At 34.6% G+C, this 15,112-nt stretch overlaps 1 protein-coding gene across 47 annotated transcripts in view; it reads right to left on the bottom strand.

The window, feature by feature from the left end:
* Positions 1-15,112, bottom strand: part of RIMS1 (regulating synaptic membrane exocytosis 1) — a 421,648-nt gene that overhangs the window by 157,694 nt on the left and 248,842 nt on the right. For 9 of the 47 annotated variants that reach the window (XM_045843968.1, XM_045843972.1, XM_045843971.1 and 6 more), the window contains exon 1: positions 11,237-11,380. The exons of 26 other annotated variants lie outside the window; for them this stretch is intronic. In XM_045843968.1, the coding sequence (XP_045699924.1) occupies positions 11,237-11,336 (100 nt within the window). In that variant the 5' untranslated portion in view covers positions 11,337-11,380. Of the gene's footprint in view, positions 1-7,809; positions 7,875-7,992; positions 8,044-11,236; positions 11,410-15,112 lie in introns of those variants that run through there. 12 more of the 47 variants (XM_045843981.1, XM_045843990.1, XM_045843982.1 and 9 more) reach the window with 6 other exon arrangements.

Genomic DNA, 15,112 nt, shown 5'->3' with positions numbered 1-15,112 from the left:
TACTCTCAAGTCACTTCAGAGAGTATATCTTTATGAATACAATGTATCTCAATATTTTTGAAATTTAAAATAAATAAAAAATTTATTTTAATAAATTTAAAAATTTTGCTTAAAGCAATACTATCTACATAGGTCTTTGTGAGGGACTGTAGTAAATGAATTAAGATATTACAAAATTTAACTTGAATTAATCCAAGCCATCAGACAACCATGCACCTGTACTTGCACTGTGTTTCCATACAGACTCTTTCCCCACACTGCTCCCACAGTTCCTTTTACAAACTGCCCTTTACCATAGCACTATACGTATGTATCACGGTGCTGATGTTACTCATACAGGAATCATGCAGCTGCTGACTATCTTCTCTGTGAAACTACACAGAAGAAACTTCCTTTCTGGTGTCAATATCAGGAAAAATCCATGTGTATTTAATTGGTTTATTATTTTATTATGGAAGCTGTAAATTCTGTAATTGATGGAACTCTTCTCGAAGCTTGGGTGCTAGCATGTTTTTGGTTAAATCTGCAACCAAATTTTCTACCCTTATTCTTACTCACCAAACTTTTTAACCCATTTTTTATTTCAAATGGCTGTACTTCTACATTTTGTAGTTAGTAAGCCTTTTTTTTTAGATTTTAAAGTGAGAATTAAAATTAAATATTTATACACAAAACATAATTATTATAACCACTTTCATTAAAATATAGATTTTTCCATTCATCAATCTCGAAATATCTTTGATACAATGGGAAACAACCTGAAAATGCAATTGATATACAGGTGTTAGGTGATTCATAGCTTAAACAGTACAATTCAGTAAACAGCAAATTATCTTAGCCTATTTGTGAATCTTGCCCAAGGATGGAAAGCAAGTGAAAAAGGGTTCTTATCTGGCAAAAACCAGTGTCACAAATCTGAGCTCCTATACTTTATTCCTTCAAAAACCCAGTAGGCTTCCACTCATGATTTCACAGTAGCAATCATATGAGTCTGTCTTTCATTCAGCCCCACAGGACCAGTGAAGATGCTCATGACTGAACAGCAAAGGGGCTGGCACAGGTACACACACTGACAACAGTATGGATCCACAAGGAAGGGCATGGGCAAATGAAAAACAAAACAAACAAATCAAACAAACTGGTTAGGGGTTTGTCTGCCCTTACTGGCTGTGATACTGTGAATAGCTTAGGACAACTACTAACAGGCAACATAATAACTGATGTTAAAACAACCATCATTTGGCAATGTAAACTTCTAGGAAAGATAAACTTTTATGAAAGTAGGATGAAATCCCTTTTACAGACTACCTGATTAAAACAAACAAAAAAATGTAAAATTCTTATGAGAAAGGTCTTAATTAAAGTAATGTAAATAAAATCAATAATACCAAGCTACCTGGCAAATGTTTAGCATATTGAAAACTCAGCTATCCAGAATGAGGAATTTGAAGCTAAGCTTTTACAACTCAAAATTAAATCACTACTCATCAATGCCACAAAAACCAGAAGCAGGTAATAAGCGTTTACCAAATACTGCTTCAGATTTATGGTGTATTAAAATTAAGGATTTGATGCACTATAAATATTAATTCTTATTTTTTCCCTTTGAATATTCTATTCCTTGATAGTTCATGAATGTGGTAATAAAAATGGGAAATAGAGGGTTAATTGTTCTTTGCATACTGTCTTATACACAGAATCATCTCCTAAAAACACTCAACTAAAATTAATGTAAGAGTAACCAAAGCAAAGTGAACAAAACTATAATTTCTAGGTTAAGTGTTACATGTATTTATATGTAATCACTTCTGATTATGTAAGTGAACTAAACTGTGAAATTAACAGATATTTGGTGAAAAAATTGAAACTGAATATTGTTAGCACTGATATCTAAAATTTTCAGTAATATTAAAACTGAAATTTGAAACTTCTTTGAACAATTCATGAAAAATATTAAGTTGAATGTTATTTCAATAATGTTAAAGATAATAAGTTTCCTGTGTTCTTTAATGCAAATTTTATAAATCCTTAACAAACCTTTCTAATTAAGATACAGAATGATATCACAAAGACTAAATATTGTTAAGTAATTTCTCCCAATAAACTTAACATTGACAGAATAATTCCAATGATCTTAAAATATAAGATCATATACTGTACATGATTTCCATAAAGCAACCTGTACTTTAGCTAAAATGGCTTACTGACCACAGTAAGAATGATCTGGAGAAATGGATGGACCCATGAGAAATATCAAATTGTAATGGTGATTATAATAGTTCCAACATTAACAAAAAGTCATAGTTTACCTTAACCTTTCCTAAAATATAAAGATATATATATATTTCACTTGAAATCAAATTACAGGATTTACTCCATTTTATTTTTTTCCTGCCTGGTTTTATTTATTTTTCATTTTAAAAAAAATTTAAATTAAATATATTTTATTGATTATGCTATTACAGTTGTTCCATTTTTCTCCTTTGCCCCCCTCTGCCTGGCACCTCCATTCCCTCCAGCAATCCCCACTCTTAGTTCATGTTCATGGGTTCTAAATATGGGTTGTATGGCTTTTCCATTTCCTATACTATTCTTTTTTAACTGGTTGCTTAACTATTTTCTTTTTAAAATTTTTTTATTGTTGTTCAAGTACAGTTGTCTCCATTTTCCCCCTCACCACTCCCCCTTCCCCATTTCCTACACTATTCTTAATATACCCCTATTTATTTTGTGCCTACCAATTATGCTTCTTATTCCCTGTACCTTTTCCTCCATTCTCCCCCTTCCCTGTCACTCCATGTGATCTCCATTTCTAAGATTCTCTCCCTATTCTAGTTGTTTGCTTAGTTTGTTTTGTTTTTTGTTTTAGATACCATTGTTGATTAAAATGAAAGTCAGTCAATAGCATACCCTAAACTCAATCTCCTTTTCTTCCTATCTGGCAAAACTGTAAGTAGCATTTACTTTTAGGTATAAAATGCTTATTATTCATGTTTGAAATATATCTTTAAAGAACCTGGATTAAAATAGTCATTGCAACTGTATTCTAATGGCTAAACACTAATTTTTCAAATGAGAAACACTATATTACTATAGTCTGGCTATTTTTTTAATTGTTGAAAGGGATAAAAACATCAAAAGGAGACATCTTTCTAGACTTTATAATTTCATTTATCAAGAATTTTTATAATTTTGTTTTCCAAAGTGATGCACTAATAATTGATGACAAAAGTTACACACACACCCACGCGCAAACACATCTTTAGGCCTACTACAATCTTTATTCAATGTAATTGTTACTGCATTATACTTTTCCAGATGTGCAGTTGGGTCACAGGCATGAAAACTCTGCCCGCTGAAGCTGACCTCTGTCAAACCAGCTGGAGCAAATGTGGAGACTAAGGAGAGCGTGTTCACAAGTTCCGGAGAGCACACGTACAGGGAGCAACTTCAGGCAAAAACTCCAAAAGCAGATCCTTCTCCTCATTATGAACCACGGGTTTCTCACCGGTATTCTATAGGGTCTTTCAGATTAAACAGGTATTTTGAAGGGTCTTATTTTGTGCTCAATTTGTCCATCACTTTTATGTCTTCACTGAATAGTTCTGATGAGAGTAAAATCTCATAGACTAAAACAAATGCTATATAAAGCCCTCTGTAACTAAGTGTCTGATCTAGAACAAGACTAGTATCTGAATTAAGGGAATCACAAAGTATCTACTAAAAAGGCCTACTACCATAGACAAGAGAAAACTAGCCTGCCAAGGCCTTCTGAACAGAAGAGCTCTTGAGGTACAAGTAAAATAATGCCGGTTTGTATAAATACAGTCCCCTTTTCATCTAAATGAAAGTGCTCTATGTTGTATGTGAATTTTCAGTCATCTCTAATCCCCTTACTTATATATTTAATCATTTATTTATAGTTTTGGAGAGTTAAGCTGGGGGTGAATATTTTCGTTATAATGTGGATTAACATAGTCCATGAAATTATCAAATGGTAATTAAGTTTTTTTAAAGCAAGAGCATTTCGAAGGTCTTTGGTTTATTCATTATTCACAGGAGAAAAATGACTTACCTTTATGTAGGCAAGACTTTTTCTACCACTGAATGTCAAGTAATTTGTTTTTATGATCTTTAAGGCAAGGTTATATGGGGCATATGATCCCTGTTATATGGCCCATCGATTTAAGGGACTCTTTAAAATTGTGTATAAAATTGTGTGTCCATAAGTGTTTTATCTGTAGAGAGCCCATTGTTTCCTTTATTTCTCTGAAGGTCTCATGATCTCTGTCAGAATTAAGAACAAATGGTTAATGAGTCTGGATGGGGTGGTGGTTCAGACTGAGGCATGGCTCTGTTGCCTTGGTGCTTTACCTAGAGTTCTCAGAATTATCCTCTCTTGCAGGTCCTCAGCCTCAGCAGTAGGCTTTCATTAAAACCCCTATTTAGGCTAGATACTTAAGAAATCAAGAAACCATGCTCAGAGAAAATGAGCTTAGTGATTACATACAGAGGGCAAGGGAATTCACCTCGGAAACTATCAAGAACTATCAAGAAACTACTCATGAACTATCAAAACTGTAAGTAATAATTGTTTTAAAAAGCTTTTAATCTCAACAAGCAAGAAAACTTATTATATACAGATGCATTAATATTTCTTCCCTGATGAGTACCTTAATTTAAAAAACATTTACTAAAATGAAAAATATAGAAAATAATAATAAAGTTATATATTCTAAATAAATTATTAGAAAATATAATCTTGAAATAAAAAGAAAACTTCAAAGTGGATAAAAAATTGTTCCACTTTTTGATCTGCCAAGATTCAAGGACTAAGCATTCTCTAGAGAAAAAAAAAAACATTGCAAGGCTACCAACTTCTTGTTACCAAAAAAAAAAAATCTTCAGAAGCTATGAATATGTCTAAAGTATCTGATAGATGTTATTCAATTAAAACTATGTCAGAATCCATCTATTACAATCAATATGGCCCCTTTTCTGAAGTCGGCTTTGAAGTTTGTTCAATGTTTACGGTTTACTAAAATAAGAATTTATCTCCCATGTCTTTAAAACCCATACAACTCATAGAAAATGTTCTTGGAAACAATAAATTTAAATTAAGTAAACATTCAAATTTTTGGTTGACTAACTAATTATATGATTATGACAATTACCTTTTAAAGACAAAAGTTGGCCTACTCAAAGCAGGCTATATAAAAACCCAAGCCCATTTCATTAACCTAAAATTTTCAGGCATAAAAATAAGTATTATAAAAGTCTTCTTGGTTATTAATATTATTATAAAATAATTACTAATTCTTTCATTGATTTCTCTGCTTTATAGTTTAACATACTTATTTCGAATTTCTCTGGCTTTAGAAAATGGAGAAAAACAGAAAGTATTTATTTCATTCATTTGAAGTGCCTCTGAATCACCTGGAGAAATCTAGGGAAGTGTATATACTTGCTGCTCACCCCGATTAGTTTTGTCTGTTTTTCAAACGACTTCCATCGTTTCTCTAAGAGAACTCTTCTCAGGAACAGTCACAGGCAATGCTTCAAAAGGAAAACAGCTCCTTCTCCTGAAGATCTTTCTAACCATGAGCTAACAACTAACAGCACCGCATGAAATCAGAAAGTTGGAAGAGACTCGAGCAGACTCGTTCTTTTGTATGACAGAGAATTAGTTTACTGATAGTTACTGCCCTCACACCTACATGTGTCGCAACTACCTAATCAAACAAACCGGTTCCTTAGAGCTAGACAGAGAAAGTGATCATTGTTTTCTTTCACTTCTCATATGCATCTGTGCGGGAGCATGAACCATCATTGCCTCAGCCTTTCGCCCATAATGATGAGTGTCTACCACTGAAAAGACCCAGTAGGTATGGCCATGAACACAAGCGTCATAATCCTCACCAACTAGCAATGATTAGCCGCTCTGCAAGCACATGACTCAATTTACAATAAAACACTTCTATTCTCTCAAAGAACATATTCAGTTAGTCTAGACTCATGAATACTAACTAGCATTTGATAGGCAGCAATCTGATTCCAACTTTTCCAAGTGGGAGGGTGCTGGCTGCTTCTTTTCTAGTTGCCTCTGATCTTTTGGATTTTAAGGTTGCCCTTAGCAGAAAGTGGACCTCTTGTGAGTAATTTGCTTAGAAGAGCAGGCAGGAGCTTTCCCCAGCTGCTCTCCACAGAGCAAGCTGCACCTGAGAGGGAGCGAAGGTGCAGCCAGGGGTGCTCCTGTCCCTGGCAGGCTTCAAAGCCCCAGCAGCGCTGCATCCAGCACCTTATCTGGCTGCAGCATAACTCATGATGCCTCTTTCCCCTCCCAAGGAGAACAGTCTGATAGCAGGTGCCTTCAAGACACCTCAGAATTGCTCCATGCCTATTTGGCAAAATAGTTAAAACAGAGTTAAAAGATTTGCTAGTTTAAAAGAGGCATATCTTCCTTCCAAAAAAGATCTGAGCTGCACTTCAAAAGAGAGGGGAAAAAAAAACAAAACTAAAGTAAAAGACTTCTTTCTCTCTCCTTTATTAAGAAAACTGCATGCCTTTAAAAATTGAATAGTAGTGCTTTTCTACACAGAAATCATCAGATGATCTTGAGCACCTAAAAAACGTCATACTATTCCCACAGAAAGTGAGTCTTTTTTCAAACTGGCAGAATGGAAACAGGGGCCAGAGGGGTTAGTCACTCTGTCACCCAAGGTCACATACCCAACTCTGACCCAAAAGGCCATATTTCTGTTTCTTTCTTTCTGTCTTTCTTTCTGTCCTCCCCTTATCTGAAGTTTTCCCTTTAATCCAAAGCTTAGCATTTCACAAAAACACAGGCATTTCCATGTGCTCTAAAATGATTGTAGATTACGAGAAACTAGGCCTTGGAAGCCTCTGTCTAAATACTTCTAAATAACAATCTATATAAAAGCTGATACCTTTATATTTTAAAGAAGATTAAACTCTTAAAGCTTCTACTTTTAGTGAAATCAGTAAACAGGGAAAACAACTTCCTTTGATCAATCACAGAAGGGAAATACATACTTCAGAATTAATTGTGTAATATATATACACCTAGATAAAAGTTAAATACAAAATTGTAGACAATTTACTGTACACTTCAACTATTCATTTAAACATAAAACATGAAAATAACTTCATATAATGCAACTAGATGCTTACCACTGTATTTGAAAATGCTAATATATTTGTGTAATTTCCATGTTCAAAGTAAAATAGTCCTCATTCTCTACTGATAGAATCACTGAAGCATTTTAATATCTTATTTCTTTGGATAATTAAACAATATATTGCATTAATTTTACATTTATGCATAAGATTAATATTATGGCTTAGTTTACCTGTTCCTGAGAGCAATGTATGAAGTAGTAGAAACTGCAGAAACCTAGCAAACATAACAGCAGCATCGGAGTGATTAAATAAATGCTACTGGCATCAAATCACTGAACGCTAGCTAGCAATGGCAGCAAATCCACAACACTATTAAAAATCCAGCAAAACGCAAAATAATTTCTTTTAAAAATTCCCTTTGGTTCTTGCATTCTAAATCAAAACCAACAAAAAAAAGCCTGCAGTGTCCAACATTATACAACAGAGACACTAAACAAGGCCACAGTGCTGCTGTCATCAAAACAGATCTCTGCAGTGTACAGCTTCTCATTGATTACCGCATTCCTCTATAGTGCTCTGTGCTATACTAAAGAGGCTCCCACAGCAAACTCAAAGCTCTGGTAGGCCCATGATTAACCATTTCCTGAAACAAGGCAGAGAAGACACTACCTTCCTTTAGGCAGAGACATGAAATGCTGTGGTCCCTTAAAGCCAGCACAGGAGAAAGACTCAGGCTGATGCATGAAGAGCTCCTCTTTTTATTCCCCCAGTGACAATGCACTGAGGTATCCGTGGGCTAAGATGACAAAGTCAAGCAGACCCATGCTGACTTGTGAACCACAGAAAACTCACCTGAGATGATTTGGTCCCATTACCAATCACTGGCAATGATCCTGCCAAAGCCCTGTGTAACAGATCATTTCTTCTGCAGTTCCCTTTCTGAGATCTTAGCCCAGTGACAACAACTGGCACAACGAAGCACAAACCAGGAGTGCAGGAGTGAGTGCTGGGAACAAGGACAAAAGTGCTTCTTCAGGCCGTTCCGGTATGGCCAGCCTAGTGTTATTAGTAGCTCCTTGTCAGGGGGCAAAAGGACAACCCCAGGTAGGTTTTGCCTAGGAGTTGGGGGCAGCTCATAGTTCCAATATTTTAAAAGATGCAGGTCTTTGATAACTGCAGAGTCACTGTTCATAGTCGAATAAATTTTTTCACTGAGATATAAAATCATTAACTTCTCAAGTCATCACATTTACTTTATTCACCTAATATGGATCACACAGAACAACAGCAACAACAACAACAAAATGAGGTGACTTTAAATTATGTCATTCCACTAATTTAATTTTTATCACAGTACGGAATTCAGTTTCCAAAAACAAAACTGAACAATGACATACCTCTCTAACCCACTAGGGAATATTATTGAAAAGTAGAGGCAAGCGGCTTTTCATTTGCTTTAGAAAATGAAATGATCAAATGATAATAGAGGGAGAACAAAGAACCACCTTGCATTTATTTTAACTGAATGCAATGTTTGCTTAAATCATATATACTTGTAAAAAATAATTATCTGATAAGGATAAATTCTGAAACATGGATCATCTCATCGTAACCAAATCCACTGAAAAATATCATCCTCAAACAACTGAATAATCTTCCCCTCTTAAACTAACATGATTTTACTCTCTATTTAAAAAATCTTTATTTTTTCATTTTCCCCAAACTTTCAAGTTTTCTTTAAACTGTTTTGAGTCAAAACTGGCCAATTTTCTGCTGGGGATTAGAAAGAGAAATAATCATTGATTGAATCACTGTTATGTACCAAATATTGTGCTGTGTTAATTTTATTTAATTCATTTATTTCTCACAAGGTTATGGCAAAATCAGTATTACTTGTCCCGTATTACAGATGAGGCTGAGAAAAAAACTAGTTGACTTATTCAAGGTCATATGCTTTATATGTAGCAGAGATGGGATTTGGACTTGACTTAGACTTGAAAGCTCATTGTATGCACTTTTCACTATACAAAGTAGTAGCTACTGCAATTATTTTGATAGATTACCTGAAAGTTGTGCCAGTTTTTGCTAAAGAGCTAGGGGCTTGGTATGAAAAACTATAATGATGCAGAAGGGCCTACAATCTTCTACCTCAATTTTGCACATTTGGAGCCAATAAGGATTTTCCAGGCCACTATATGGGGCTGAAGTCATGCTTTGCCTGCTGAATGTAAGTTCCTTTTACTACGGCTCTGTTATAAGACATACAAATGTCGTGGCTGAGAGACAGAACTGCCCAGCAAGTAAGCTAAAGAGCAATGTTGAAAGGAGAGCCAAAATTTTCAACAACCAACTTACTCATTTGCCCAAACTGGCACCATGTAATTTTATTTGATTGAAATTTAAGAATCTATGGATCTTACAAGCCCATGTAGGCTAAGACAACCAAATAAAAACACTTTAATATGCTGTATATGGCTTAAGTTGTGCCTGTGTTTGGAGATATCTCCTTTTCATATATCTTTTCTCCTGTTTCTTTTTTTCTCATTTATCACCTGGAATGGCTTGTTTCAAATTATAAAATCATTTGGAATGCTATTAACCTAATATATATCCCTCATTTCATCTCATTAATTTATATTAATTTGGTATAATTATCTTGAGTTCCCTAAAATGCCATCATATGAGAAAATTTGTCAAATAGTGGCAAACTGTATTTCTAACACAAGATAACTGATAAATCAAGTAAGGTCTCTAGAGATGGTATAGACAGATTCCATAATTACAGAATCAAAACAGAAAATCAATATTAGAAAGGGCTAATGTTAAACTCATACAACCACACATCGATATCTATCTCTCTCTCTTTCTCCCTCTCTTACTCTCTTTAAAAAATAAATAAAATCTTTTTAAAAATTAAAAATAAAATACCCTATCATTCATTTCTGGGTACCATATACTCTGAGATCTTGTGCATAGTAACAAGTGCCATTGCCTGAGGTCACTGTCCACATATAAGTAGAAAAAAATCCTTCTTTTTCATTAATTCAGAATTTATATTAATAATATTTACTTATTTAAAATATTCGTAGCATTCTGTTCATTTTGAGCCACTTGTATCCCTCTGTGGGGTTATATATCTCACAGCCTCCCACTCAGCTGTGATTTCACAGTCACTTCTACCAGCAGACTGATTTCCCTTGGGAGAGGACATGTAAAACCTAATATCCACTTCAATTTGGAGCTTGAACATACACCATTTGACCTTAAGGTATTGTGGTCTAGGTCAAGGCCTGTTTGTGAAAAAGTTTCAGCTCTTTTATAAGAACCCAGGATCCATTATTATTATTATTATTATTATCATCATCATCATTATCATTCCTCACTCAAGGATACAGTTTACTGATGTTAGAGAGGGGGAGAGAGGAAGAAAAAGAAACATTGATCGATTGCCTACCATATACACCTTAACAGTGGACTGACCCACAACCTAGGTATGTGCCCTGACTAGGAATAGAACTTGGAACCTTTGGTGTACAGGACGATGCTCCAACCAACTGAGTCACCAGGCCAGGGCACTATCCATTATTTTGAATAAGTGACACAAACTTCCTCTTTGGGGACTGATTTTCCACTAATGATGATTCCAATTTGTCACTTATTTCTCATTCTTTGTATTAGCATGAGAAAGGAAAGCATGTAGTACATTCACTATAAACAAAACTCATGCACAGTTTAGCAACTTTCTATTGTTTTTCCTTCTTTTCTGAGAATACAAACATTCTAATCTTTAAATCTTTTTTGAATGGGCTACTACACAAAAAATCGTAAATATGATTAATCATTTTACAATCTTTAGGGCTATATGGTAAATCTAATAATATCTCTCAGAGAAAAAGACTGCAGATAAAATTGGCAGCCAGGAACTTTGCTCTGCTGAGAAAATGAGACAAAATTACTCCACACCTGATGCACACAGAATGGGAATATTTGCACTGGGAAGACAGATACAGAAGAAATGCTAAGTACAGATTTGTGTCCACATGAAAAAAGAATGAAGTGGGATTCTCGTGCCCCAAACTCATCGTCTGTTGCTTACCAGCACCTGCTCGTCGGACCTGGATTGCTTCCTCTTCAAAATCAATAGACCTCACTTCTTCCCACCCTCCTGGAGAGCCAGGTGTCCCAGGTGCACACATGACAGCAACCTTGTAAAGAAATCCAGCCTGGGGATTTTCAGCTTAGCTTTCAAATTCAAGGTCTTAACTAAAAAGATTGCAAAGTGCTGCCTCCTCCACCACAAGAACAGTAACAACCCGTGGGTTAGGAGCAGCAGAAAATGAAAACTGAAAGAAACATTGGTGTAAGCATAAGAAAGACTCTGCATGACTGGCTCAGGTCATTGCAGGCACTGGGCAGCTATGCAAAGGACTGCTTGGATAAAATACCTTATACAAGCCTCGATGGGCCTGGTGGTGTGGAGACTGTAGCATTTACTGAGAAGAAGCATATTGGCAGCTCTGTTGGGTTTTAACCAGATCCACAGGGTTCAGGAAATAAGCTCTCTGCCAGATGACACTATGCTCCTAGCCATTCCTTCTGTTTACGTTATCTCCCAAATTACTCTAACTAGTGTCCTTTATCCTGCTGTGAGTTTATTTGTGGACAGGGCTAAATAAAGGATTTTTATGACAACAGAATGGCCATTAGCCCATAAGATTTCTTAAAACATAAATATTTTGCTTTTGTTTAGTACTATTAAAATCAATTAAATGAGAGTTTCTTATTATTATACCTTTGATTTTTAAAGGAGAAAATGTTTTGTTTCTTCCTGGAGAAATATTTGAAATTAGGCCATCTTTGTACATATTATATATTATTCTTTATCATATAAATATTTGAATATAGGTTCCCTCTTCTTATTGCTGTATTTTCCTAGCATAGGTGTATATATTTACATATATATATATACACCTCTGTGTGTGTGTATGTGATATATATACATGGTATACACACACACACACACACAGGCTTTAGGACTTCCTCCTAGTATATGTGACATGGTACAACATTTCTGGACTATGAAAGGCTATATCTTCCTTTTAGATTTTTAGATGGGATACATTACTTCAACCTTACGAAAAAAGAAGAATTATATCTTTCCTCTACCATATTTAGTCTTTCCATGAAAACAAACAGGTACATGCAATTGTAATTTGAGCATATTATTCTGCAAGTAATTATCACTTTTTTGGATTTTAATATAGAGAATATTATAAATAGTAAAAAATGCCTATGTATATATTCCACACTTCCTAAAGCATATTCATATGCTTCAAAACAAATCTGAGAGGAGACCAGAATGGGTAACATTACAAAATAATCATTCATTTATAGAAAGAGTCATGGAATATAGACCAAGACTGACATGTCTTAGAAATCAAATTCCTAAATTACCAACCTAAGGCTTCCACTTCATCAAACTATTATTTTCAAATTAAACCTCAGTACTAATATGATAGCCAGAAAGTACAGATAAAACTAATGACAATCAAATGTCCATAGCATTAATGCTGAAATATTAACCATACGTAATACCCTGGAAATTAGTTTTATTTCTTCATAGTCCTAGTGATTGATGCAAAAAAAAGAGTCCGATTTCAAATCACAAATGTCTTACAAGTGCTCTGTGAAGTAAGAGTCAATACTGTATTGAACTGCTAATTTCCACGTAATATCAACATATAAAAGGAAGAGCACGGAAACACTGTATAGCACGTGTATATATTTCCCAACTCTTCCTAAGTACTTTCAAAAGTAGAAAAAAAAATCTGTACTTATCTATAGCTGATTCGTCTATGTAATTTCCTCTGTTCCTCACAATCATATTATGAAAAAACAAGGTATGATTCCACACAGACAAATATACTGAGTAATTTTAAGTAATGACAATGTCTAGATTATAAATTCTTGACAGGATATAAACAAAGCATCTGATTCTCTATGGGGCTAAAGACTGAAGACTGTCCAGGTGGAAACAGCACACTGCTGCTGTACTGACTGGCTTCATCTGGTTCATGAGCCACGCTATACTGTTAATGTACTGGCACTTAAGAATGAATGTCAGAGCTCTGGGCAGAAGAGGATATATATATATATTTCCTTACAATCTATATATGTTTAAATCCCATATCCTATTAGTGAAATCAAGATTCTTAATCTTTACAAGCAGCAGTAGAACACAGTATCTGTGAAAGGTACTTAGTTCAGCTTCAATGTACCTCTTCTGAGACATTTTCAATGACTGAACCCAAACCATGTGGATGTCGTCATTGTTTTTCATTTCCCTTTATGTCTTAAGAGACAAGTTATACATAGGCCTTTATTCTGCTATTCCTTGTAAGTTTTACTGATCCCTGCATGCATGCATTCATAATTTCTTTCTTGTAGGAAAAATTCTGAATATTGAATATAATAAGCGATGAAGTAAAAAAGAGGAAGAGCTAGACCAGGTCTCTGCCTTGAAGGTTTAAACGCTATTGTTATCCCCATATTACAAGTGACAAAACTAAGGCTTAGATATGATAGGTGACATATCTAGTCATTGGCAGAATGAAAATTTGTATGAAAAATTGACAAAAAGTCAAAGCTAATCTTGCTTTAGATCCCAACATCCTTAACTTTGGGAACTTTTATCTTGTATTAAGTATAACACAGTGTTCTTGGTGGTTGGTGATTGTGGCAAATGAATACACACCAAATAAAATGGACAGGATGCCACAGGCCAAGGCCTTTCATGAGAATAGCCTAGCTCTGCCATGTCTTGACCTCAGAATACAAGTTTATGGAAATGTTAAAATACCATGAGAGTCCTGGCCTTATGTACAGACATCAGTTCCAATGATCTGATTGCCCCTCTAACAAGGGGCAAAAGACTGACCCTCGCGGCCCAGTGATGTTTAACAACCCAAGCTCCCAGACATTACACGTCTTGATCCAACCAGAGGTGTTAACTGAAGTATCACCTCCCATTGTTAGGGATCTGATTTTCTCATTTCATATCCATCACTTGGAGATATCTCTCAATTATCACAAACAATTTTATGCCATAAGTGTAAGAATACAGAATTTCTATGGCTATGGGGTAATCCCTTAATGCCTTGCAACAAAAAAATTGAGCTGGCTTCAAATTTTTATATTGTAAACTCTATTATAATAAAAATATTTACCTATATCCATCATAAAGTGTTTATTTTGCCAAGAGACTCTTTGAGATGTAATCATGTTTCATAAATTAAAAACAAATTAGTAAATTAGAGGTAAGGATTTTGGCTATCAATAAATCTGAAGTTCACTCACCTTATGACTACAATTTTTCATGTGGTTTTATTCCAAACCTTGAGGAATGAATTAGAGCAATTCCAATCACTATCCCAACTTCCCTACTCAATAGAAATACAAGGTCTTCCATGATATGCTTTATCTCCTAGTTTCCCAAAGGTTCTTAATCTCTCACCCAAACAAGATTTCCCAAATAAACTGTTCTTTCTGAAGTCCCTGACACCTAATTTAGAGTCTTGGAGAATTATACAAATTGAATTTTCAGCTTTTTCCTCTCTGATCACTCATCTCTCAGTCATTTCTCCCAAAATTATTTTTGATTTTTCACTATTATGATTGATAGTATTGATGTTGGTTTATTTCTTTCTTATATCTAATGGCAATTTTTATTATAATTCACACTATAATTTCTTCTGGGGGTAGTTGAATTTTTTCTTTCATTAAAATGCATAGTAATTTACTATCTAGTGATAATATTCATAATATTGTGGTTTCCTTTTTATAGATCCAAGAATTAATAAGTGTCAAATTACTAAAAATATAAAAGAAACAATTCTAGAACAGAGAGGTAAACTGTAATCACAGAAGAAACAAAGTAAATAATTTCCTATCATCCAATGAAGAGGTATCTATT

Source organism: Phyllostomus hastatus, unplaced genomic scaffold (assembly GCF_019186645.2).
Source record: "Phyllostomus hastatus isolate PE091 unplaced genomic scaffold, TTU_PhHast_1.1 phas_contig_40, whole genome shotgun sequence".
NCBI classification, from domain to species: Eukaryota; Metazoa; Chordata; class Mammalia; order Chiroptera; family Phyllostomidae; genus Phyllostomus; species Phyllostomus hastatus.
This window is presented reverse-complemented; position numbering and strand designations above follow the sequence as displayed.